Genomic DNA, 24,976 nt, shown 5'->3' on the forward strand with positions numbered 1-24,976 from the left:
GTAATAAGGCCTCAAATTAACCATTGAAACAAGTTACCAGGGGCTATAGTGGATTCTCCATCACTGGTGATTTTTATATCAAGAATGGATGTTGTTCCAAGAGATCTGCTGTAGGAATTATTGCAGGGCAGGTCTCTGGCATATGCTGTGCAGGAGGTCAGACTAGATTTCACAATGGTCCCTTCTGGCCTTGCAATCTCTGAATGAATAGGAATTACATGGTCCTAAGTCTTTCTGGGTACGTCTACACTGTGTTCTAAAACTCCCCTGTCCAGGTTTCAGAGCCCGAGCTCCAGCCTGTGCTGGAACATCTACATGACTATTTTTAGCACCGTATCATGAGCCTGTGTCTCTAGACTTGGGGTCTGTGACTTCGTGCCAAGAGGTTATTTATTTATTTATTTATTTATTTTGTATAGACGAAGCCTGTGTGGGACAATCAGTGCCTGGGGGTTAATTTCACCTGATCTGATTCTCAGTTAACTGGACAGTCATTGCCACTTGCTTTTTCTACAGAGAACACATGTGAACTGGAATGGAGTTCCGTCCCTTCATGGCCACTCTCAATCACACCAGCTTCACTCTCGTAAGATGCATCCTGGTCGGCATCCCAGGCATGGAGGCCTCTCACAGCTGGATCTCCATCCCCTTCTGCTCCATGTACATGATCGCCCTGCTGGGGAATGGCCTACTGCTCTTCATTATCATCAAAGAGCAGAGCCTGCACAAGCCCATGTACCTGTTCCTAGCCATGCTGGCGGTGGCTGATGTTCTGCTGTCTACTGCCACAATACCCAAAATGCTCAGCATATTCTGGTTCAATGCCAGGGAAATCACTTTCAGTGCCTGCTTCACCCAAATGTTCATTATCCATTTTATTTTTGTTGCAGAGTCGGCCATCCTGCTGGCCATGGCATTCGATCGATACGTCGCCATCTGTGACCCCCTGAAATACACCACCATACTAACGCTTTCAAAGATATGGAAAATTGCAGCAGCATCTGTCATCAGAGGGGTTCTCCTGGTGGGCTCCCTTACCTTCTTTCTGAAGAGGTTACCGTACTGCGGACCCAATGTCATTTATCACACGTTCTGTGTGCACATGGGCATAGCATGGCTGGCTTGTGCTGATATAACACTCAATATTTGGTATGGTTTAACGGTAGTTCTTCTAACCACAGGGCTAGATTTTCTGTTTATTGTTGTGTCCTACATTCTTATCCTCCAGGCCGTTTTCCGGCTCCCGTCCAAAGACGCCCGGCTCAAGGCTCTAGGCACCTGCGGCTCCCACATCTGGGTCATACTGATGTTTTACATCCCTGTCTTTTTCTCAATCTTCGCACATCGCTTTGGTGGAGCTAACATCCCTCAGTATATTCTTGTCCTGCTGGCCAACATCTTTGTAATCGTTCCTCCCATGTTAAATCCCATCGTGTATGGGGTGAGAACCAGACAGATTCGGGAACGAGTGATTCAGGAGCTCTTCAAGGTTGGCAAATGATTCTGAGGGCTGCAGCCAGCGCAGTATCTGAGCAATTAACCTCACCAACAAGCTTCTCCAGAAGCGGAATCAGATTGTAATTTATGAGGTGTTTGTACAGCACCGGGCACAATGGTTACTCAGAGAATGTTAGAATTGGAGACATAGAGAGCTGGAAACGGACCTTGAGAAGGCATCAGTCCCGCCCCCTGCGCTGTGGCAGGTCCCAGTACACCTAAACCAGCCCTGACAGGGGCTTGTCCACTTGTGTTTAAAAGAGTCCAATGAAGGGGCTCCGCCACCTCCCTTGGAAGCCTGTTCTAGAGCTAAATTGTCTTTTTAGTTAGGGTCCTTTAGCCTCCCTGCCTAAGCCAGGCCCTCCACTGCCCTGACCATCCTAGCAGCCCTTCTCCGCACCTGTTCCAGCCGGAATTCAAAACTAGTCTTTTAAAAATTCTCATGTGGGAAAAAAAAAATCTAGAGAAACACATGCAATGAACAATACCATTGGGAATCTAATTAAACAGCTCAATGTCCTTCCCACCCACAAAATACTTTGAAGCGTGGTTCTGCTCAGAAAACTTTCCTCTTGAAGTTCCTTGTTTATTCTTGCCCCAATTCCCTAAGTGCACAGCAGCTTGGCGTATGCTGGTGGGAAGGAATTTCAAATAATCTAGATCTCTCTTGTCTCTTGCTGATACACTTGGGCAGGTCAAGGGTCCTAAGCCTAAATTTCTAAGAAAACTGCCTGCAAGGGGAGACATTTGTATCGGAATTACTGTGGCCTGTTACAGATGAGATGCACACAATGAGCTCTCCTTCTTTCTGGGAGACTTTGCTTTTGTTTTACTTTGTGATTATATTGAGGATATTGATATAACAGGCATCACAGAAACTTGACGGAACAGTGATAATTAACAGGAAACGGTAATACCAAGATACAAAATAGAGAGGAATGATGGAGTAGGTCGCATTGGTAGGGGAGTGGCACTATATGTGAAAGAAAACAGAGAATCAAATATAGTAATAATCTTAAATGAATCAAACTGTAGCACAGAATCCCTGTGGACAGAAATTCCATGCCTTGAATAAGAAGGGTAGATCAGTAGGAATATGCTACTGACCACCTGACCAGGATGGTGTGGGTGATTGTGAAATAATCAAGGAGATTAAAGAGGCTAAAAGAACCAGAAAACGCAATAATAATGGAGGATTTCAACTATCCCAATATTGACTGGGATGTCACTTCAGGACAGGATGCAGAGATAAAATGTTCAGACACCATTAATGATGGCTTCTTGGAGCAGCTAGTCATAGAATAGAATATCAGAGTTAGAAGGGACCTCAGGCGGTCAGCTAGTCTAACCTCCTGCTCAAAGCAGGGCTAATCCCCACACAGATTTTTGCCCCAGGTCCCTAAATGGCCCCCTCAAGGATTGAACTCCCAACCCTAGGTTTAGCAGGCTAATGTTCAAACCACTGAGCTATCCCTCCCCCCTAAAATTGATTAATAATTTAATGGAGACAGACCTATCTTCTAGAACTCCTGGAACCTGCAAGGGGAGAGGCAATTCTTGATTTAGTGCTAAGTTGAGCACAGGGTCTGGTCTAAGAGGTTAATAAAGCTGAACTGCTCGGTAATAGTGACCATCATGTAATTATATTTAACGTCCTTGTAGAGGGGGAAATACCAAAGAAATGCACCAAGGTAACATTTACCTTCAAAAAGAACAACTACAAAGCAAATCCTAGTGAGGAAAACAAAAGGAGAATAAATCCTGGCAAGATATGAATAAGGGGGTGGGAATATGATAAAAGCATGAATGGTCTGGAGAAAGTGAGTGGGGAAGTATTATTTACCCCTTCCTAGAACACAAGAACCAGTGGTCACCAAATTAAATTAATAGGCAGCAGGTTTAAAACAAACAAAAGGAAGGATTTCTTTACACAATGCACAATCAACCTGTGCAACTCATCACCAGGGGATGTTGTGAAGGCCAAAGGGTTCAAAAGGGAATTAGATAAATTCATGGAGTATTGTGCCACTGCACGTGTGCAGAATTCATGTCCCCTGCAGATTTCTTTGTTTCCTCATGGAAAAATGTCTTTCTCTCAGGAACGCAAAGAGAAGCCTCTAGAGCAACCATGTGACCCACCCCAGCAGTAGGGTTTGGATGCCCAGGGCCTCAACCAACTGCACCTGGATCCATACTCTACTGAGCCTGTGATAAATGAAGAGGTGGGGGAGGAGTAGCTCCCTTTTATGGACACTCAGCCAACCTGTTGGCTATAAAATCCCCCTTAGTAGCTGTTTTTTACTTGCTTTACTGGTAAAGGGTTAAAAAGTCTACAGGTAAAGGAAAGGAAGTGGGCACCTGAGCAGAAGAGCCAATGTGAGGGCTAGAACTTTTTAAAATAGGGAAAAAAACACTTCCCTTTGTCTGAGTGGTGGTGTTCTCCAGAGAGCGGAGACACGGAGCAGCTTTAAAACCAGATATGACAAAGCATCAATTCATACCTTGACCCTACTTATCTGAAACCCCAGATATGTAAGTAAATCAGAAGATGTCTAAAAAGATGTGATTAGGATTATTTCTTTTATTTCTTAGTGGCTTGTGGACTCCTCTGTGCTATTCTCAAATGCTTTTTATTTTGTGTGTAATCTTTAAGCTGGACCTCAAGAAGGTTATTCTTGATTATTTTTTTTTAAATCTAGCAAAAACCTAAGTTCCAGATGTATTTTCTTTCTTTTTGTTTTTAATAAAAATTACTTTTTAGAACAGGATTGGATTTTTGTGTCCCTAAGAGGTTTGTCCACGTGTTGTTTAATTGGCTGGTAGCAACAGCTGACTTCCTTTTGGTTTTTTTCTCAGCTCTTCCCCAGATGGGGGGTGAAAGGGTTTTTTGAGGGTGCCCCACAGGAAGGAACTCCCAAGTGTTCCTTCCTGGGTTCTCAAAAAAGGTGTGGGGGGTTCTGCACTTGGGTGGTGACAGCATCTACCCATCCAAGGTCAGAGAGAAGCTGTAACCTTGGGAGTTCAATACCAGCCTGGAGTGACCAGTATTAATTTTTAGAGTCCTTGCAGGCCTGAACTTCTGCACTCAGAGTGCCAGAGTGGGGAATCAGCCTTAACAGAGCTCCACTCCTCTAGCATCTAGACCTTGCACTGACCCCCCACATGCAGACCCTCCTACTGAGCTCTTCTCCCCCCCCGACCCACACTCCCCCTTCCCCTCTGAGCCCCAACCACCTTCACCTGGACCCTCCTGCAGAGTCCCATTCCTGTTGCAACCATAACCCCTGAGCAAGCGCCTGTGCATCTAGATTCCCCCATGCACCCAGATCCCCCACTGTGTCTCCCGCAGCCAGATTGCCCCACACCTGGATCCCCCCACACTAAGCCTGTCCACACTTGGATCCTGGCTGGCTGAGCCTGCCTGCCCACACCTGGCACAGAGGGGCAGGACCCTAGGGTGTTTCTGGGGCAGGTCTGGTCTCTGTACCATGTTGGGGTTGGATGCAGTATCACCGCTGAGTCGATGTGCTGGGGTGGGAGAGAGCTGCAGAGTGATCTCCCACCTCAGTGCAGCTAGTGGCCTGTGCTCCCCAATGCCGTGCTGAAGCCTCCATGTTTATTTGACAAATAAAATTTTGCAGAATTTTGTTAGAATTTTAAAATATTGTGCACAGAATTTCTAAGTTTTTGGTGCAGAAGTTTGAATTGTTTGGCTCAGAATGCCCTCTGGAGTAATGGAGGACAGGTCCAGGAATGGCTGTTAGCCAAGATGGTCAGGGATGCCACCCCATGCTCTGGAGGTACCTAAACCTCCAACTTTCAGAAGCTGGGACTGGGCGACCGGGGATGAATCACTTGATAATTGCCTGTTCTGCTTATTCCCTCTGGAGCATCTGGCATTGGCCCCTGTCAGAAGACAGGGTACAGGGCTAGATGGACCTTTGATCTGACCTAGTCTGGATGTTCTTATGCTTTCCTTAGTCTAAAATAAAGGTCATTTTGATGGGAGATTTCTGGCAGGTCTTTGTGTTTGGGAAAACCTGAGAGTTTTCCACTGAGATCTGAACGCAGGAGAAGAGGGGACAAGCCAGAGAGATGGGGATGGCCGCTGTGGGCAGGTGTGGGCAATCGGGACACAGAGCAAAGTCCTCCCATGGTGCCTCCATTTCCCCATTCTGTAGGTCAGCGCTGGGAGACAGGCCCCCCTCAGACACCGCCTGCAGGGCAGAGGTGCCTAGGGTGAGTGCCGGGGCTGGCACTGCCTCCTTGCCCCCTTGCCGTGTAATTCTGTTCTCATCCCCCCCCAGATTATTCCTGGCTTCCCAGATAAAATCAGCCACATACCTAAACGGGCGGGGTCTCCTTCCTTGCCCCCAATAAATCAGTCCAGTCTCTCCCTTCCCCAGAGTTCATGGGATGGAACAACTCTGCTGCAAATCAGTGGGCATCCCCCCTCCATTGCTGTTCTTGCTATCCTTCCCCTATATCCCAGGCTTCTGCTTGCCTTGCAGCACCTCTGCAATCACAAGCCCTCTCTGCCTCAGTTTCCCCCGGGGGGGTGGGGGGCTCTGCACTGAGAGGCTGCTCAGGCTCTGTGGGGCTAAACCTCAACCTCCAAAAATCCTGTGAGCATGTTCTGCTCTAAGAGTTTCAAGGGAGGGTGCAGCCATTTCAGGAGCCCAGTGACTGTCCTTTATGGTCCTGCTGTGCTGACCGCCCCCCCATCACCTCCGGTTCCCTCCCACTGTTGTTCTCTCCCTCAGGTGTTGGAAACAAGGGAGGAAGGAAGGACAGGGAGTTTACTGGCCCAGGGGGAGCCCCATTAGCCCCTCCTTACTGACTGCCACTGTTGCAAGGCCCCTGAAATTCTTTTTGGTGCTAAATCAGCACTTGTAAGGGTGCCTGTGCCCAACCCCAGGCTCCTGATTGCTCAGGGAATGTGAGGGCACCAGGAGCACAGTCATGGCTACAGAGAGCTCCATTACCAGCCCCCACAACTATCTGCAGAATAATTCTTTCCTGGCCCTGTTTGCTCAGCTGCAGCTAGCCCTTCGCTCCAAAGGCTTAGAGGAGAGCTTGTGCAAGGCACAGCCTGCCTCCAGCCAGGAGCAGCACAAAATGTGCTCTGCTCTTTCAGCTCCTGGTCCAAAGCCGGTTGAATTCACCCCGCGGGGATCTTTCTAGGGAGCTCAGCGGGGGTTGGGTCAGACTTTAGGGCACGCACTCGCCCAGGGCTGAGTGCGCTCTGCTCCCATATAAATGTGGGTCAGGGTTCTCACGCTGCGCAGGCTCCTAGGTAATGCTCTGCTGTGTGTGCGGGGAAAGTGTTAACAAGAGGAGCTCATGCTGCAGCCCGTGATGCTCAGTCTTACTGAGAACGCCTGCAAGTTGTGGGTGTGCGCTGCACAGGGTGCATGGGACTGATATTGTCTTTGCCAGCAGGGAAGAGAACCTGATCCAGAGTCGGTGTGACATTTCAGAAGCCCCTTCCCCATGCAGACCCTGATTCCAGTTCTACCTGCATCGGGCAAGGAGCGGCCCCACGGCAGAATTCCTCACAACTTCCTCATCTGGGCCAGCATGTGAGCACTCTCTCGAATCTGCCTCATGCTCACCCCATAAATGATGGAGTGGGGGATGTACAATTGCTGGACCCAGGTTTCACAGCTGTGCTAATGCGACCATCCTGCACTGCACAGACCTTCTGACTTGGCTCTGAGGCTTGGCCTGTGTCCACACTGCAAAATGACAGGGCTTGGATTCAAGTCCCAGTGGGACTCGGGCTCTGACCCACCCTGATAGCCAGGTCCTAGTGCCTGGGTCTGACACTCGCCGACCCAAATGAGACTGACTTCTATGTAGGTGGAAGTGGGACTTGGGCTCAAACCTGAGTCAGACCCCAGGCTTATGTGCAGTGTCGACAGATCTGCATATGCTTGTGGGCTTGAAGGCCAGCATTTTCAGAAGTGGCCTCGCCACGCAGCAGCTGGTGTTTTCAGTGGTAATTGCTGGGTGCTGAGCACAGGTGCCAACTTTTTTCTGTGCTGGTGGTGCTTGCGCCCCTGGCCCTTCCCCAACTCCACTCCTGCCCAAAAGTTCCCACCCCAACTCTGCCCCACCCTGCCCCTATTGGACCCCTCCCCAAATCACCACCCTGGCCCCACTTCCTCCCCCAAGCATGCCACATTCCCCCTTCTCCCCCCTTCCTCCCAGGCTTGCCATGTGAAACAGCTGTTTCACGGTGCAAGTGCTGGGATCAAGGGGGAGAAGCAGGATGTGGCAACGCGCTCAGGGGAGGAGGTGGAGGTGGAGATGAGCTGGGGTGGGGCAGGGTGTTGGTGGGTGCTCAGCCCCAGAGCACCCATGAAGCCCGTACCAACTGCCAAACAGAGCTGGAAAAAAACCACTTTTTTCCCCCAGGTTTTGAAATTTTCTGACAAAAAAGGAAGCTTTTTTTTCTCAACATTTTTTGTGCAAGACGTGTTTCGTTTTTCTACCGGCACTAGCACCAAGCTTCTTTGAAAATCTGGTGCCAGGCATGCTGGCGGCACACGCCCTTTTGAAAATGTAGCCCTCCAGTGCTTCGGTTTCTTGGATGCGAGGTGGCATTATAAAAGAAAATGAGCATCAATATTATTTCAGCTGTTCAAGGCCAAGGACTGAGAAATTCATAGACTTTAATGCTAGGATGATCCCTGTGATTATCTACTCTGGGCTCCTGCACAGAATCTTACGTAGCCGTTTCTGCGCCAAACCTGTGACTTCTCTTTGAGCTAGAGTAGAGGAGAACAAAGAGCCACCTACTATCAGAAATCTCTTCCCCATGAAGCTACTTGTTCCCATGATTTAGTCACCTCTTAACCTTCCCTTTGACAAGCTAAATAGATAAAGCTATTGTTTGGGACACTGGGACATCACTTGTCATTAGTCAGTGTCATGCACATTTAAAATGCTGTCTGAATAATAATACACGATACATAAATAACAATTTCTGAGATTCTGGCCTTTCTGGTCTTCACCAGAAACATGACTGTAATTCAGCTAATGCTAGTTCAGAGTGGAATGCTAACGTGTGGAGAAACTATGCAGCCATCTGTGTTTTGCCACTGGCAGAAACCCTGGCCACAGCCAGACCCACAGAGCAACACCTGCATGATGTAGATGATGTGTTTTTGGAGGTGTTGCTCGTAATGCAAATATCTTTGCAAAGACTAAAGGGTAAATTGTATCCCAGGTAGCCGAGAGACCAGGCCCTGAAAACACCAGCCCGGCTCTGAAGCTCTTAATGCTGTTCAGTGCCTGGCTCCGTTTCCGTTGTTCTTGGTTTAAGTAGTCAGCAAAAGTGCCACTCAGGCCCATGCAGGTTGGACAAGTAAAACCACTTGTAATGCAAATGATGGGAAAGCAGGAAATGGCTAAACCAAACTGACTGGGTTAGTTCCTATTAATCTTTAATGCATCAGGCAGTTTAAGATTCAGCAAGTCCAAGACCCTGCCTGGGGCTCACTGCTGGGATTCATAAGGAAGCAATATTAATATCCCCACGTCTCAGCCCTGGTCAGTGCCGATTCCCCACCACCTGCAGCTCCCCACCCGATCACAGGCACAGGATCTTCCTTCCCAGCCAACATAGGAGACTGGTGAGTCATTTTCATTAAATGTTTGGGTTTGCGGCAGCTCAAAGTCATTTAAAAAAATGTTCAAAGGCAGAAAATTTTCAGCTGGGACAAATGGCTCCTCTGAGAGGCACTTCTAGGCTCAGTGGTGGGGAGATATGACTTATTTCAGTGGGGTTTGCAAGCTGGCTACCTCCTGTCCTGTATGATTCTAAACTCCATGAGCATGAGCGGAACAGGCCTCAACAGTCAATAAAGTGGACAAATGCAGGGTCTCCCTCTGAGAGAATAGCCACAAGCTTTTCCTGACTTAGCTCAGCACAGAAGCCCAGGACCTCCATGGCAGCATTCTCTGAAACTCTTCCAGTTTCACGCACAGGGTCAGTTAGGCAGGCAGAGCTGCAGAGTCTCAATGTGTGGATGAGACCACTGTAGGGAGGAGGGAGTTAGATTTATTAGGATCTGGGGAACCTTTGGGGAAAGGAGGAGACTACACGGGAAGGATGGACTCCACCTAAACCAAAATGGAACCAGATGGCTGGCATGTAAAATTAACAAGGTTGTAGAGTGGTTTTTAAACTAAGGGCTGGGGGAAAGCTGAGAGGTGTGGAGGAGTACACAGTTCGAAAAGAGACATTCTTTAGGGGAGGGTCTATTAATGGGGATTCTCTATGTCCTAGTAAAGAAGAGAAGATAGAAGTTGATGATATACAGGCAGAAACTGAAGAGAAACAGTCACAGAGAAAGAGTGACCTTCAGTTCCGTCACATGAGGGCAGACAACTACATACTGACAGATTTGAAAAGTACTCGTGTAGAAATGCTACACGTTTAAATACTAAGGTGGGAGAACTTGAGCGCCAGGTATTAAATGTGGATATTAATATAACAGGCATCACAGAAACTTGGTGAAGCAATGATAATATATGGGACACGGTAATACCAGGGTACAAACTGTAGAGGAATGACAGAGCAGGTTGTGCTGGTGGGGGAGTGGCACTATGTGTGAAAGAAAGTAGAAAGTCAAATATAATAAAAATCTTAAATGAATCAAACTCTATGGCTAGAAATCTCATGCTTGAATAAGAAGAGTATAGCAGTAGGAATATTCTACCGATCACCTGACCAGGATAGCGATGGTGATTGTGAAATGCTTAGGGAGATTCAAGAGGCTACAAAAACAGAAAACCCAACAATAAAGGGGCATTTCAACTATCCCTGTATTGACTGGGTACATGTCAGGACAGGATGCAGAGATAACGTTTCTAGACATCACTAATGACGACTTCCTGGAGCAGCTGGTCTTGGAACCCACAAGAGGCCCTGGTGGCCCGGCACTTTGTGGTATTTGAAAAACATGCAGAAAAGCAAAACAAAAGACAAGGAACCCCCTTGTGTGGCCGGTGATTACACAGCCCTGCCTGCGTGTCTAGCCTGGCCTCACTCACCTGATACCAGGTACGGCTTGCTTGTACACCTCTACTCCGATATAACGCTGTCCTTGGGAGCCAAAAAATCTTACAGCGTTATAGGTGAAACCGCGTTATATCGAAGTTGCTTTGATCTGCCAGAGCACACAGTCCTGCCCTCCTGGAATGCTGCTTTACCACATTATATCCAAATTCGTGTTATATCGGGTCGCATTATATCGGGGTAGAGGTGTAGTTTGTGCTATTGGTTGTTAGCCTGTCAGAAAGTAACATAGTTCTTTAGGCAGTTCCCTGGCCCTCGTTCTTGCAGTCGAGGTGGAGAATGGGCTGTTATCTTCACCTCATGCCTGGAAGGTGGGAAGTATTGTCCCCATTTCACAGATGAGTAGCTGAGATGCAGGGAGATTAAATGCCTCACCCAGGTCGGTTGAACTGAGGATTGAATCAAAGTCTCCCATGTGCTAGCGCAGGGCCCTATCCACTAGCTTAGTGTTTCTCTGCCAATGAGTCTGTGATGGGTTGGATCACAGAAACCCCCCGGGACCTGCCACCCAATGCGCCAAGACTACTTCTGCCCTTGCCTTCCCTGCCAGCTCGGGTCCCAGCGCCCTGTCTTGCTGAGCCACACACTCCCGTCTGCTCCAACACATACCCAGGGTCCGAATTACTTGCCTCAAAGCTGCAGGTTACCTGAAAGCAGCTCACAGAAGCGTGCTTGTCTTTAGCACCCAGGTGCCCAACTCCCAGTGGGTTCTAAACCCAAATAATTCCATTTCACCCTGTATAAAGCTTATTCAGGGTAAACTCATAAATTGTTCGCCTTCTATAACACAAATAGAGAGAGATGCACAGTTGTTTGCTCCCCCAGGTGTTAATACATACTCTGAGTTAATTAATAAGTAAAAAGTTGTTTTATTAAATACAAAAAGTAAGTGGTTCCAAGTAGTGACAGACAGAACAAAGTAAGTCACCACCCAAAATAAAATAAAACACGCAAATCTATGTCTAATCAAACTGAATCCAGATAAGATCCTCACCAGTTCCAGAATGCTCCCTTTTACAGACTAAACTCCTTTTAGGCTGGGTTCAACAATCACTCACCCCTCCTGTAGTTACTGTCCTTTGTTCCAGTTTCTTTCAAGTATCCTGGGGGGTGGAGAGACTCCCTCTTTCACCAGCTGAAGACAAAGTGGAGGGGTGTCCCAGGGGTTTAAATAGACTTTCTCTTGTAGGTGCAGACCCCCTCCTCACTCCTGTGCAAAATCCAACTCCAAGATGGAGTTTAGGAGTCACCTGGGCAAGTAACATGTCCATGCATGACTCACAGTTTTTACAGGCAGCAGCCATTGTTTACATGCTACCTTGAACGTCCTCAAGTAGACTTCTTATGTGGGTTGGAGCATTCCAAGATCCATTGTCCTTTAAGTGTTTCTTGATTAGGTACTTAATTTCAACATTCCTTTCTCCAGGAACTGACCAAATGTTCTACTATGGTTATTTCGAAATCAAGCCAGGAAATAGCCAACATTCATAACGTTGAATAATGATACATGCATACAGATAGAATTAATACATTCAGTAGATCATAACCTTTGAGATATGTTACATGGCATATGTAGCATAAAACACATTCTAAGCATATTTCCCTAAAGCCTTATGGGAGGTACCATCACAAAGTCATGACCCCCTCCCCCAGGGATCTCAAAAGGGGAGGTCAACTGGCATAGCTGTAGTAGGAGCTATATTATACAGCTCCTATCATTGTCAGCATGGAGACCTTTTTTGGATGTGTAAGGAGGATGTGAAAACCTGAAAAGGCCAAGAAACACTGGCCCAGGCATCCTTGCGAAGCAAGGCACCGTCCTATGAACAGCGACACACAGGACTAACTTTACGCTTATGAGTTGCTCACACTTGAGCAGATCCATTGGCTTCAACGGGGCTAATTGTGAGCACAGTTACTCCCATGCATAAGTGTTTGTAGGATCTGAGTGCACAGAGACTACAGCGATGGGCAGCAATATTTCAACCCTAAGTCATAGAATCATAGAATATCAGGGTTGGTAGGGACCTCAGGAGGTCATCTAGTTCAACCCCCTGCTCAAAGCAGGACCAATTCCCAACTAAATCATCCCCGCCAGGGCTTTGTCAAGCCTGACCTTAAGTCAGAAAGGATCTGGCCCATTTTAACTGCACAACCAGAGAAGAAGCCCTTAGAAATAAAATTAAAGAGAGTGAATGACAGAGGACTAGCTGGTTAATCATTTTACCATTTGAGTCCATTTTAAAAAAGGGAGATTCCTTCATGAATTAAGTCCCTGCTTTGCAAACATCTTCCAAATGGAGTCATTTCAAAAACAGATGTTTGTAAGGGGCAACACTGTGTCTTGTCTAATTTGGTTGTGTGAGACCTAGCTAATCAGAGGAAATATTTATGTGTTTGTCTTTCTCTTCAGAGCCAGTGTGAGTTCAAACACAGGGCTCAACATGACAACTCTCAACCAAAGCAGCTTTGATCCTATAACGTTCATTCTGACCGGCATCCCGGGCATGGAAGAGTCTCACATCTGGATCTCTGTCCCCGTCTGCCTGATGTACGTTGTTGCACTTTTTGCCAACTCGGTTTTACTCTTCATCATCATAACAGAGCGCAGTCTCCATGAGCCCATGTACCTTTTCCTCGCCATGCTGGCGGTCGCTGATCTGCTGTTATCCACGACTACCGTGCCCAAGATGCTGGCCATATTCTGGTTTAGTGCCAAGGAGATTTCTTTTGATGCCTGCGTTACCCAGATGTTCTTTACCCATTTTAGTTTCATCGCAGAGTCAACCGTTTTGCTGGCCATGGCATTTGACCGGTATGTTGCCATCTGTTACCCTCTGAGATACCCAACTATCCTCACTCACTCAGTGATAGGGAAAATAGCTGTGGCGGCTGTTCTTAGAGGGTTATGTATAATGTTCCCACCTATTTTCCTCCTTAAGAGGCTACCGTACTGTGGACACACCGTTATGCCTCACACGTACTGTGAGCACATGGGCATAGCCCGGCTGGCCTGTGCTGATATAACAGCCAACATCTGGTACGGGTTCACCACAACTCTGCTGTCGTCAGGGCTGGACGTCATGTTCATTGCTGTGTCTTATGGGCTGATCCTCAGGGCCGTCTTCCAGCTCCCGTCCAAGGACGCCCGGCTCAAGGCTCTCCGCACCTGCGGCTCCCACCTCTGTGTCATCCTGATGTTCTACACACCGGCCTTTTTCTCCTTCCTCACTCACCGGTTTGGCCACAGTATCCCTGGGCACATTCACATCCTCCTGGCCAATCTCTATGTGATTGTTCCCCCCATGCTAAACCCCATCGTCTATGGCGTGAGAACGAGACAAATCCGGGAACGAGTGACTCGCATGGTCTCCCAGGCCTGGGGATTTCACTGCTTCTGCGGCTGGAGGGGATGTTGACCTGCACATAATGCCGAGACGCGGACTGGGAATGAGCAATTGGTGCTGAGTGCTGCTGCAGGGCCACGACCAGCAGGTTCCTTCTAAATGAAACCAGATTGCTTCAAAGGAGGGTTTTCAGGAGATGGGAGCCTGATTCTTCTGGACTTTTAATCACTGGAGGTTCCTCCTGTGGTGTTTGCTTCCTGTGGTTCAGATGAACCATCAGATGCTCCCCTCCAGCACAGATCAGATGCAGAACATTCAGAAAACAGTGAGGACTGTCAAGATCTCTGTGCCTGTGATCTTCTATAAACACACCTGTCACTGTCTGCCCCTTCCACCCATTTGTCTGTTTATTCACCTGTAGTGCACTGTCTTAATCTTAGACTGTCAGCACTCTGAGGTGCAGGCTGTCTTTGTGTTATCAGGAGACTACCTAGCACAGTGGGGCCCTGATCTCTGATTGAAGTCCTCAGGCATTAGTTGGATACAGATAACAGTCATATCATATGATGGTGACAACACTCTTTCCATTCCACTAGTACCGCTGGAGGGTGTTAAACAGCAGCTACTGAAGTTGGACATTTTTAAATTAGCAGGTATAGAGAAAACGCAACCAAGAGTTTTAAAAGAGCCATCTCAGATGCTCAGTGGACCATTAATGTTGAGAAGTTCCAGAAGACTGGAAGAAATCGAATGTTGTGCCAATTTTTAAAAAAGGCAAAGGGGATGACCCAGATAATTATAGACCTGTCAGTCCGACATTGATCCTGGGCAAGATAATGGAGTGGGCGATAAAGGATTTGATTAATAAAGAATTAGAGGGTAATATAATTAATACCAATCAACATTAGTTTATGGAAACTGGAGCCTGTCAAACTAATTTGATATCTTTTTTTGACGGATGCAGGAGGCTTGGGTTCTATTCCCAGCTTTGCCTCAGATCTGCTGGGTGATCTTGGGCAAGTCACTTCCCCGTTCCATGGCTCAGTTTCCCCATTGGTAAAGGGGGGAGAGGTAATGCTACCGATCGCCTTTGTAGCACAAGATCTGCCACTGAAAAGCAGTGTGAAACACTAGGAACAATGTTTCACATGCACTCTGGAGAGGAGCAAATGAATTACTAGAAGCAGGGCAGGGGCAAATCAGGCTCATGGAACCTATGAAGAGTGAAGGTGGCTTGGGTTTATGTTTAGAGCATGAAAGCCCCCAGTTGTTCAAATTCCCTCTGTGCTAGATCTACCGAAACCTCTGCTGATCTAGGCAAACCCTGGCCCATCCCCCTCCAGGGCAGAAGGGCCTGTCTGGGGTGAACACGGTTCCATTCTGTTGGTGGCATTGTTGAGAGATCTGGTGCAAGATATCTGCACCCGTATCTACCTCATCAATGTGCCAGGACCCTCTGCTTCAGGGTTGTAGGGCAAGACAGTGGACCTGTTGCTTCACAGATCTACCACCATCAATTTCTCCCTGCCCCCCAAGGAAGGAGAGCACAGCAGTGACTCTGAAGGGAAGGTTCCTTCCCCTGGTGCTGATAAACTCTCTGTGCCATGCCCGGTGGCTCTGAATCATAGAATATCAGGGTTGGAAGGGATCTCAGGAGGTCATCTAGTCCAACCCCCTGCTCAAAGCAGGACCAATCCCCAGGCAGTTTTTTACCCTACTTCCCTAAATGGCCCCCTCAAGGATTGAGCTCTCAATCTTGGGTTTAGCAGGCTCAAACCACTAAGCTATCCCTCCCCTCCTTTTTAAGGGGAGGGGGAAGCATAGGGGACAAAAGATTTATGTCATCTAGTGAGATGGCAACGTGGGCTGGGAAAGGATTAGATGTGGCCCATAATGAAGTTCCTCTAGGGTGCAGGAATGGAGGGGGCAGACAGGATTGCATCACAGAGAAGGGGAAAAAACAAGATGGCGGCATCTCCAACAGCACCAGGATAGCTGCCTGCAGACCCCAGGAGCATTACCCTAAGGGGCTCAGAGGTGCTCGAATGACAGCCCAGCCCCTTTTTGGTCCTCACTCTTCCTGGGCCAAGCAGAGGCGAAAAGCACCCTTGGGATGGGATTTTCACAAACCCTAAGTGACGTAGAAGCCACAGCCCCATTGAAAGTCAAGTCAAGCCAATGGAACGTGTAGGCCCATTTGAGACTCTCTGCAAAGACAAAGACACTGCAGAGGAGATGTTGGAGCTTATTTTCCTACTATATTTATTGAGGTTTACAACAGCTGAACTTCCACACAAATGTTCCTTTGTGTAATTCAAAGGCCACTTGGTCATAATTATACCCAGTGTACAAGCATAAATGTATTCACCTATATTCTGTACCCACCAGCATACAGTTATAAGTACCAGCAGGATCAGGCCTGGGAAAAACCTTTCCATCATGGTGCTCTCCAGAGGGGTAAGGAAAAGCTTTGACAAAGAACCCCTAAAAACCTGGCTTTTTATACACTATAACACACAAGAGATGTTGTTGCCAGTTATTGGACCTTAGCTAAAGGCAGGTGAATGAGTTTTAGGGGTGAACCTTGCCCTTGGGTCTGGGTAGGACAAGATTCATGGCTGGGCTCCTTTCTTCCCAAGGTTTCCTTCTTACCTCATTTTCCCATATTTCGTTCTAAACTTCATTTCTTTATAATAAACTAAAGAAACTGATTATTTACTGCACCTGGTGTCCAACTCCCTCCGTTTTCTTTCTCTCTACGGCTTTAACCCAAACCTTAAATGAAATAACACTAGTATTTCCAGGGTCCCTAGAAGTCTAACACAACCAGTCCCTCTTGCTCAGCATCTCATTCCTTTTGGTCACATGCTCTGGAGCTCACTCATGTTAAGATCTAGATTCAGTTAAAAACCATAGTTCATCCAGGTTTCACGTGGGCGCCGGGGCTGTGATGTTGCCATGTGAGAGCGCAGGATGGATGATGTTTACGCTTGGCAGAATGGGATTTTTTATATGTATCATTTCAGCAGATAAGGTCAATGTTTATTTTTAAACATTGTTTTTTCTATTTTTAGTGACTGAAATTTTCACAGTTGTGCGCAGTTACGGGTTCGAAACATTTTTCTTTTCAATTTTCATGAATGTAAATTTTCACAGTTGTGAGAAATGATGAGAGGGGATCTGACAATAATTATTCCATGACAGTCCATGTTGAGATTCAAACAGTTAAATCTTTATAGCTATTCAAACCCAATTTGTCAACATCACGTGTGAAAATATACACATAAATCACCTTACATTCCAACAAAGTGGGTATTCACCCACGAAAGCTCATACTCCAATACATCTGTTAGTCTATGAGGTGCCACAGGATTCTTTGCTGCTTTTACAGATCCAGACTAACACGGCTACCCCTCTGATACTTGACACCTTAAATTGAACTCTCATATGTTCTCAAGCTGTATTGTTCTTGCCTGGCAGCCAATTTGATTATTATCGATGGAAATATTTTTTGGTCAGGTTTGGTGTGTGTATGGTGACATTGACATTTACCGATAGAAATCCAATCCCCTTCCATGTCCAGTGATGTCCAGCTGGGCTCCTAGCCCAGCTTGGCTCGGGAGAAAAGCTCTAGAACCTATTGCAATGGAGGTGGAGGAAAGTGAGCCCAATGAGAAATAGGGGTTGGATATTGGTGGGGAATCAAACCCACTCCTCAGAAGGGATTTGGGGAGCTGTTGAGCAGGAGGGGGAACTTATCTGAATGAAAGCTCTACCCACCCCAGGCCTCGCTGCTCAGGTCCCTGGTCACTCCTGCGGCAGGGCTGCTGTCTTACTAAGAGGATTTTTTCTGGGACCCAGTGAGTTAGGACAGCATTTTGTCCCCCGTTTTATAGAAGAGGAAACAAGATTCTGGGTCTCACCCAAGGGCACACAAGGAGTTGGTGGCAGAGTCAGGAATTGACCCACATCCTCCCCGTTGTTTTAGGGCCCCTGAGAAAGACAGTCTGGGACAGGTGCCCATCCTGGGAGGAAGCTCCTTAGGGTCGAAGTGGGGCTAATGGCAGCAAAATGTATCTCAACCACCCACTCAGAGACTGACATGTCAGTGCAGCTTAACCATGGGGCAGGAATGCACAGAAAGACCCTCAACAAGCTTCCTTCTCTGGCCAATGCCTGAAGGCCTCGTCCAGTCCCTCCTTCTCAGGGAGTTGTGGCAGTCACTACAGATTCGGGAGGAGGTGGGGAGTTTCTCTGGGAGTCAGGGTTTGTCCTGAGGAGGGGTTTGCTTGGGCAGCTGGGTTGGACTGCTGCATGTTGTATAGGCCCAGGGGTCTGTATTGCTAGGGACGGGATAATACATTGGGTTATAGGATATGGCTGTGCTAATTGTGAAGATCACGCAAGGAGTTCCAGCAGGGACATGCAGCATGGAGAAGGAACTGACTGGAAAGCTGAGGGATTTAGAGCCTGGAAGTTCTCCAAGAACTATGCTAAGAGTTTTGGGAAACATCTGTCCATCCATTGTCTCGTCCTCTCCCCTTCAACTGGTATAGCCCAGTCTCAGTGAAGCTCTGCTGATAAACACCACTGGAGGCTCTGGCTGTCTTCAGCTGCTAAGTGTGTTTAAAGTTTGGATCATGGCTTTTTGTATTACCCTCTTGTTCCATTGTTGGGGCCAGTAAAGCTTTATTCATATTGTTACCCCCTTTGGCCTAAGAGATTGGACAAAGTTTGGGGCCCTGACAGTTGTGTATGTTAGGAGGCGAAACTGATGATGCAGTCACAAATGTCTTTGATGGAATCCTGTTTATTTACACAGAAGGTACGAAGTCCTGGTTCCTTCAGGAGGAACTAAGCAACAGGGGATAGTTTCTTTGTTTGCAGCTCCAAGCCTCTTTCTGCCAGCACTCTGCCGAAAAGCTCTCTTATCTTTCTCAGGGCCACTCCACCCGTGCTTCGGTGGCAATTTGGTGCTTCCTTCCTGCCTTGTTTCCCAGCTTCGCGGGCCTTGCTGCAGTGACTCTCTCAGAGACACCCAGACACACTCAGTTCCATCTGCATTTGCTGTATCAATCCCCAGGGAAACCCACGGGGCCACACAGTTCAGCCTCTACTAAAACCTAGGCTGTGTGGTGGGTGGTGGCTTCTATTGTTTCAGTTCCCTGGTTAACAAAGGAGCTTACTCGCTTCTTCACATTTATCCTGAATGAAAGGTGGCTGCTACACTCCTGCAACTTCATCCGGATTTAACCCAGCCCAGAATTATATTTAAGTTTGCGCAGGGTAAAAGTGATGGATGGCAGAGAAGTCTCCATTCCCTCCCCACAGTAGTTGCCTGAGTAAAGACTGAGTAAGGATCCCAACACTGTTTATTACTAAAACTAAGATGATCACAGATTTGGGGCCAAATTCACCTGTGAGGTACGAAGACCCGGCTCCATTGCCCTCCGTCTAGTTGCACCTACTTACGCCACCAGGGAAGAATTTGGGCCTTTGCCAGGAAATTGTCAAGTTGAGGTTCTCAGAGCGAGTTGCTTGTGTGGGAGTTAGTGTAGAGGAAATCCACCGGTGCCATGGCAGCTTATGGCATCAGACGTGATGTCACAGTGCAGACACAGGAGGTTGCGGGCAGCTCCATCAACTGCTGCAGGTCAGTAGAGGAGCAGAGCACCAGGGGAGCCCGGGCCTTGGTTGGAGACACTGGAAGTCCCTGTTGGTTTTCTCCGGAGGCCCATAATTAGAGAAGGCCAGTAACGGGGAAGCAGAAGACCCTGTGTCCTTTGCCTCTCGCCCCCATCCTGTGCCAAAGCTTGCAAATGTCCCGTCACTGAGACACCATCCCACTAGGCATGGTCAGAAGCGGAGACGTCCCTGGAGCTGCTCTAGAGGCTTCCGCTGCTCCCCGAGTCATCAGGGTGACCATCAAGACCCCTGGGCAGAAGGAGGAGTTCGTGGTGCCCGAGGACAGGCTCATCAAGGAGTTTAAGGCTGGCATCGCAACCCGTTTCTCCTCTCCCACCAACCGGCTCGTGCTGATATTCGCTGGCAGGATTTTAAAAGATCAGAAGACCCTGAGCCAGCATGGGATCCAGGACGATGCCACCATCTACCTTGTCATCCAGTCACGAAGGAGACCTCAGGAGTGTCCAGGTCAGCATGCCGGCTCTCCAGAGGGTGTGGCCGCCACCCAGGCGGAGAACAGCAGCCTCTCCAGGCTGGGCTCTGCTGGCAGCACGGCCTTTGGCACGGATGGCCTGCAGGAGCTTGCCAGCAACCTTGGCCTGAACACGGCCAACTTCTCTGAGTTCCAGAACCAGCTCAGGTCCAACCCCGAGATGATGTTCCAGCTCTTGGAGAACCCTTTTATTCAGAGCCGGCTCTCCAACCCAGACCTGATGACCGAGCTGATAACGGACAATCCTCTGAAGCAACAAGTGATCCAGAAAACCCCGGAGATCGGCCACTTCCTGAACACCCCCGACATTCTGAGGCTCATGCTGGAGCTCGCTCGGAGCCCAGCCACTGTGCGGGAAATCATGGAAGACCCTAGCCAGGCCTTGAGCTTTCTGGGCAGCATCCTGGGCAGAGGTAGCGCCTCTCAGCATGTGGGTAGGGATCACTCGGATTTAACGCTGGAGGCAGCGCAGACGCAGGCTGCAGGAAACTCATTTGCTTCTCTGAGGAGCAACTCATCCCTTGCCAGTAGCCAACCCCCTTCGCCCCCGACTTGTACTCTGCCATCCAGCTCCCCCAGTAACACCAGCAGCAGCAGCCTTGGCTGCAGCTGTAGCATTACTGACTGCACAGCACAGAGCTGCACCAGAGCCACTCCAGACCCAGGAAGAGGAGCCAGTGCTGCTGTCTCGACAGCCATCAAGAGCTTGCTGCAGCAGGCTGTCAAACAGCTTGTGCAAAACATTCTGGTCGGGCCTGGTGCGAGAAGCATGCGGCAGTCGCTCAGCCGGAACCCCGACCTGGGGACAAAGACGCTGCTGCAGAGCCCCCCGATAGCTGGGAAGCCTCTGATGCAGCCCCTCCCAACCTTCCATCAGCAAATCTGGCACCCAGAGGTGCCAGCGGCCGTGCCAGGCCCTAGAGAAATGCAAGTGCTGGCCCAGATTAAACAGACATTGCAGGCACTGGCAATGGGAGAACCTGGCATCCCACGGCAGTTCCTGTCTCCTTTAGCGGGGTCAGGGCATGCTGCAGGCTCAGCAGGGAGAGCCCCCTCTAGCTCTGGGCTCAGGGAAGCGGCACACCCAGCCTCAGCAGCAAGCCAGCAGTTCACTGTTCAACAGGTGCTGCAGGCCCTTGCTGGAGCAAATCCTCAGGAAGCCCAAAACCTCTGACAAGCAGCTGGAGCTGCTGAGGGCCTTGGGCTTCCCAAGCCGCCGTGCAAATTCATCAGCTCCGCTAGCAGCAAGAGGAGATGCAGATGCAACAATGAACTGGCTCGTGGGCTCCCAGCACGGCTGTCACTTAACATGAAAAAAACAAAAAAAACAAAAACAAAAAAAGAATTTCATGATTTCTGATAAAAAGGCCCTAAATCTTTCAAGCCCCATCTTTGTTTATTTCATTCCAGGTCGTGTTGCTCTGCCTAAGATAGGAGCGCAGAGCTGTCACCACAGCGGCCTCAAAGCTTCTTCTGTAAAAGGGGTTTCCTGCATCAGGAGAAAATAAAGTGACGTGAAGAAAAAATTAGAGCTGGCCAAAAAAGAAGTATTTTATTTTCCAAGAAAAAATGATGGTAAAACCATTTCCTGGTGGCTCTTAGCATCTCTTTGATGAACACCTACAAAGGTGGAGAAAAAAGGTCATTTTTGGTTGAATTCTTTTTGAATTAAACATTTTTGACCAGCTCTAATAATAATCAGTTACCAGCTGTAGTAGGAAGAGAGAGCCAGAAGCACAGGCCTTCTGCAAGGCCTGAGGCCTGAATCAAAGTCAGCAAAAGTTATGCTCTGAGCAACGCTCAGGCCCTGTGAAAAGCAGAAACCTCCATATTCACCATCTGTCTTTGTACTTTTACTCCCAATGTACCCTCCCACCAAGGAATCCCAGTCATGGACTACATCCCTGTTGTGTCAGATGCTGTACAAGCAGTATCAGATGTGAGGCGCAGACAGACAGCTGGGGGAGTGCAAGGAACACTCTTGGCCAGCATAATGGGCAGTGAGCTTAGCATGCCAGCTGCCTCACTGCCCAGGTCATGACCTGCTAATTCCTGAGCACAAGAGTAACATCATCTACGTGAGTGCTCCCACTGACTCAACAGCAGCTATTGGTGCACCAGCCCGCTGACACTTAGAGGACTTAGGTGACTGGGTCTGTGTAGCCCAGTTTGAAAAGGCCCGCACTGAACAAATGCACACTGTGCACCAGAAATCAATCCAGTCCTTTCTCAGACCTCGCAGCCCTCCTGCAAAGGCGGCAGGAGCATTTTCAAACCCTGGCTGTAACTCTGCTCTGAGGGGTGACTGAGTGGCCTGGGGCAGGGTTTGGCACAGGTTGTGCACGTTTGGGAAATGGAGAAAAAGAACCACTTGGTCAATCAGTCACCAGCTCCAGAGCGCCTGCCCGCTCAACTCGTACATAATGCCATATTAGTCAGCTCCTTAGGAAGATTTATACTCGGAGCTTGGTTAAAATGTTAGCTTAATTGCCTGGCTGCTCCTTGGGAAAGCAGAGCTTTCACAGCACCTTTCCAATGGCTCCTCCCGGAGAGAATCACAGAATATCAGGATGGGAAGGGACCTCAGGAGGTATCTAGTCCAACCCCTGCTCAAAGCAGGACCAATCCCCAGACAATTTTCTGCCCCAGATCCCTAAATGGCCCTCTCAAGGGTTGAACTCACAACCCTGGCAATGCTCAAACCACTGAGCTATCCCTCCCCCGCTTTCGCAGCACTGGGTTGTGCTAGGCTCCTGGTGCAGTCTCTTGGCAGGCGAGGCTGATTCAAGTATCTCATGCCGGGGCTTTCACCGAAGTTGGCCTCACTCAGAAGCCAGCAGGGCAGGAAAGGGGCTGAGTGAAACGGAAGGTGGATTTGGGGCCTGAGCCAGAGAACACTCCCGGTGACTTCAGTGGACTTTACAGTGGTCCCTTTGTGATTATTTGCACTTAGATCCTGACTGGGCAAAGCACTTAAGCATGGTCTGAGCTTTAATACATGCATACATCTTAGCACATGCTTAAGACCCAGTGAGTATTTCTACGTGGCAATTAGACACCCATGGCTGGCCCATGCCAGCTGATTCGGGTTCCCAGGACTCTGGCTAAGGGTCTGTTTCACTGTGGTGTAGACATCTGGGCTTGGGCTACTGGAGCCTGAGTCAGCTGGCATGGGTCAGCCATGGGTTTTTAATTGCGGTATAGCCATACCTATTATGTCTGCAGAAGAGAAGAATGAGGGGGGATTTGATAGCTGCTTTCAACTACCTGAAAGGGGGTTCCAAAGAGGATGGATCTAGGCTGTTCTCAGTGGTAGCAGATGACAGAACAAGGAGTAATGGTCTCAAGTTGCAGTGTGGGAGGTCTAGGTTGGATATTAGGAAAAACTTTTTCACTAGAAGGGTGGTAAAGCACTGGAATGGGTTACCTAGAGAGGTGGTGGAATCTCCTTCTTAGAGGTTTTTAAGGTCAGGCTTGACAAAGCCCTGGCTGGGATGATTTAGTTGGGGTTGGTCCTGCTTTGAGCAAGGGGTTGGACTAGATACCTCCTGAGGTCCCTTCCAACCCTGATATTCTATGATTCTATGATTCTTTGATTATCTTCAAAGTTAAACATACACTTAAGTGCTTTACTGAATAGAGACAGAGATAACATATGCTTAAAGTAAAGCATCTGCTTACTTGTTCTGCAGATCAAGGCCTGAATAGATGCCTTTCCTCACAGCACTACTCTGAGAGAGATGAGGTGGGGAGGGAGACAAGCTACCAACTGAAGTTGGTCCCATAAAATATATGACCTCCCCGCACCTTGTCTCTGTAATATCCTGGGACTGACACGGCTACAACAACTCTGCCAATAAAACTCCTTGTGGGCAAGGGTTAGCCCACCTACTTCACTGGTTGGCAAACAGAGAATTTAACTGTCTTGCCTAAAACTACACAACAGCAGAGCCATGAATGAGCGATTAGTTGATTTACTCAGACGTATTACGGCCACGTGATGATTCACTAATTCTTGAGAAATCCAGATTGGCCTCTCAACGCTCCATGCTTGTTGGGAAGCTGGTTGATACCAGCTGAACCCAGGAGTCCTAGATCCTAGTGACCCACTCCAAGCACAGTCCTGCAGTCTCTTCTCCTCTGATTTCAGCCTCCCTGCAGCATGCAATGCAAGTGGCTGCTTGCTCTGCAGAAATTCCAGCAGACTCCATTCCAACCCTCCCATAGGTCTCTGCTGATTTCTCGGGGAGGACCAGTAACCCCAGGAACCAGTGGCCTGATAAATCCATTGCTGGGTTCCAGAGCCAGCTGACAACCCAAAAAACAGCAACTGGAATTGCTGCAAGGATTAACCCTTTATCACCTCTGTTCCTCTGCATCTGTGGGTGCAGAAAAGTTTGAGAACCACTGAAATAGCAGATCGCTGCTGCAAAGTGGTCACAGTCTATGGGCAGGCATGGCCGTGATATGCCACACACAATGTAGAGGGCCTGATACTGCCCTGCGTGGTGACTTCCCTCCCCATGTGCAGCTGTACAGAGGGAGTATAAATTGCTACCACTTTGATTCCCTTGCACGGGGACTGCAGGATTGAGCTGTAAGTGCTGACTGAGCAGCCTATGTCTGGACACCCTTCCCCAGCCAGAGCCATGCAGCACACTCTGCAGAGATCACTGCTCTCTGTTCTGGTGCTGATGACAGCTGCTCCAGACAGCCCTAGGGACAAACCCAGCACTTAAGGCTCTGTCACTGCCTAAGTGGTCGGATCATTCCTGCATGGGGTGCTGGTGTGTAGGGCTGGAAGGGATCCCCTGGGTCACTGAGTGCAGCCCCATCAGATACTGAAATGGGATCACTGTTCAATGA

General features: G+C 48.5%; 2 protein-coding genes and 1 pseudogene across 2 annotated transcripts; all 3 read left to right on the forward strand.

Annotated features, from left to right (window-relative positions):
* Positions 1–553: 553 nt before the first annotated feature.
* Positions 554–1,501, forward strand: LOC127051197 (olfactory receptor 52B2-like). The gene has a single exon (XM_050953221.1). It carries the CDS (start codon positions 554–556, stop codon positions 1,499–1,501), a length of 948 nt encoding a protein of 315 aa, XP_050809178.1.
* A 7,459-nt stretch (positions 1,502–8,960) lies between these two features.
* Positions 8,961–16,392, forward strand: LOC127046282 (olfactory receptor 52B2-like). The gene is made up of 2 exons (XM_050943162.1): positions 8,961–9,137; positions 12,999–16,392. The coding sequence occupies exon 2, from the start codon at positions 13,030–13,032 to the stop codon at positions 14,002–14,004; it is 975 nt and encodes a 324-aa protein (XP_050799119.1). The 5' UTR covers positions 8,961–9,137; positions 12,999–13,029; the 3' UTR covers positions 14,005–16,392.
* A 3,392-nt stretch (positions 16,393–19,784) lies between these two features.
* On the forward strand, positions 19,785–21,423 carry LOC127044324 (ubiquilin-1-like; annotated as a pseudogene).
* The last annotated feature ends 3,553 nt before the right edge of the window (positions 21,424–24,976 follow it).

This window comes from Gopherus flavomarginatus, chromosome 1, assembly GCF_025201925.1.
Source record: "Gopherus flavomarginatus isolate rGopFla2 chromosome 1, rGopFla2.mat.asm, whole genome shotgun sequence".
Taxonomy (NCBI): domain Eukaryota; kingdom Metazoa; phylum Chordata; order Testudines; family Testudinidae; genus Gopherus; species Gopherus flavomarginatus.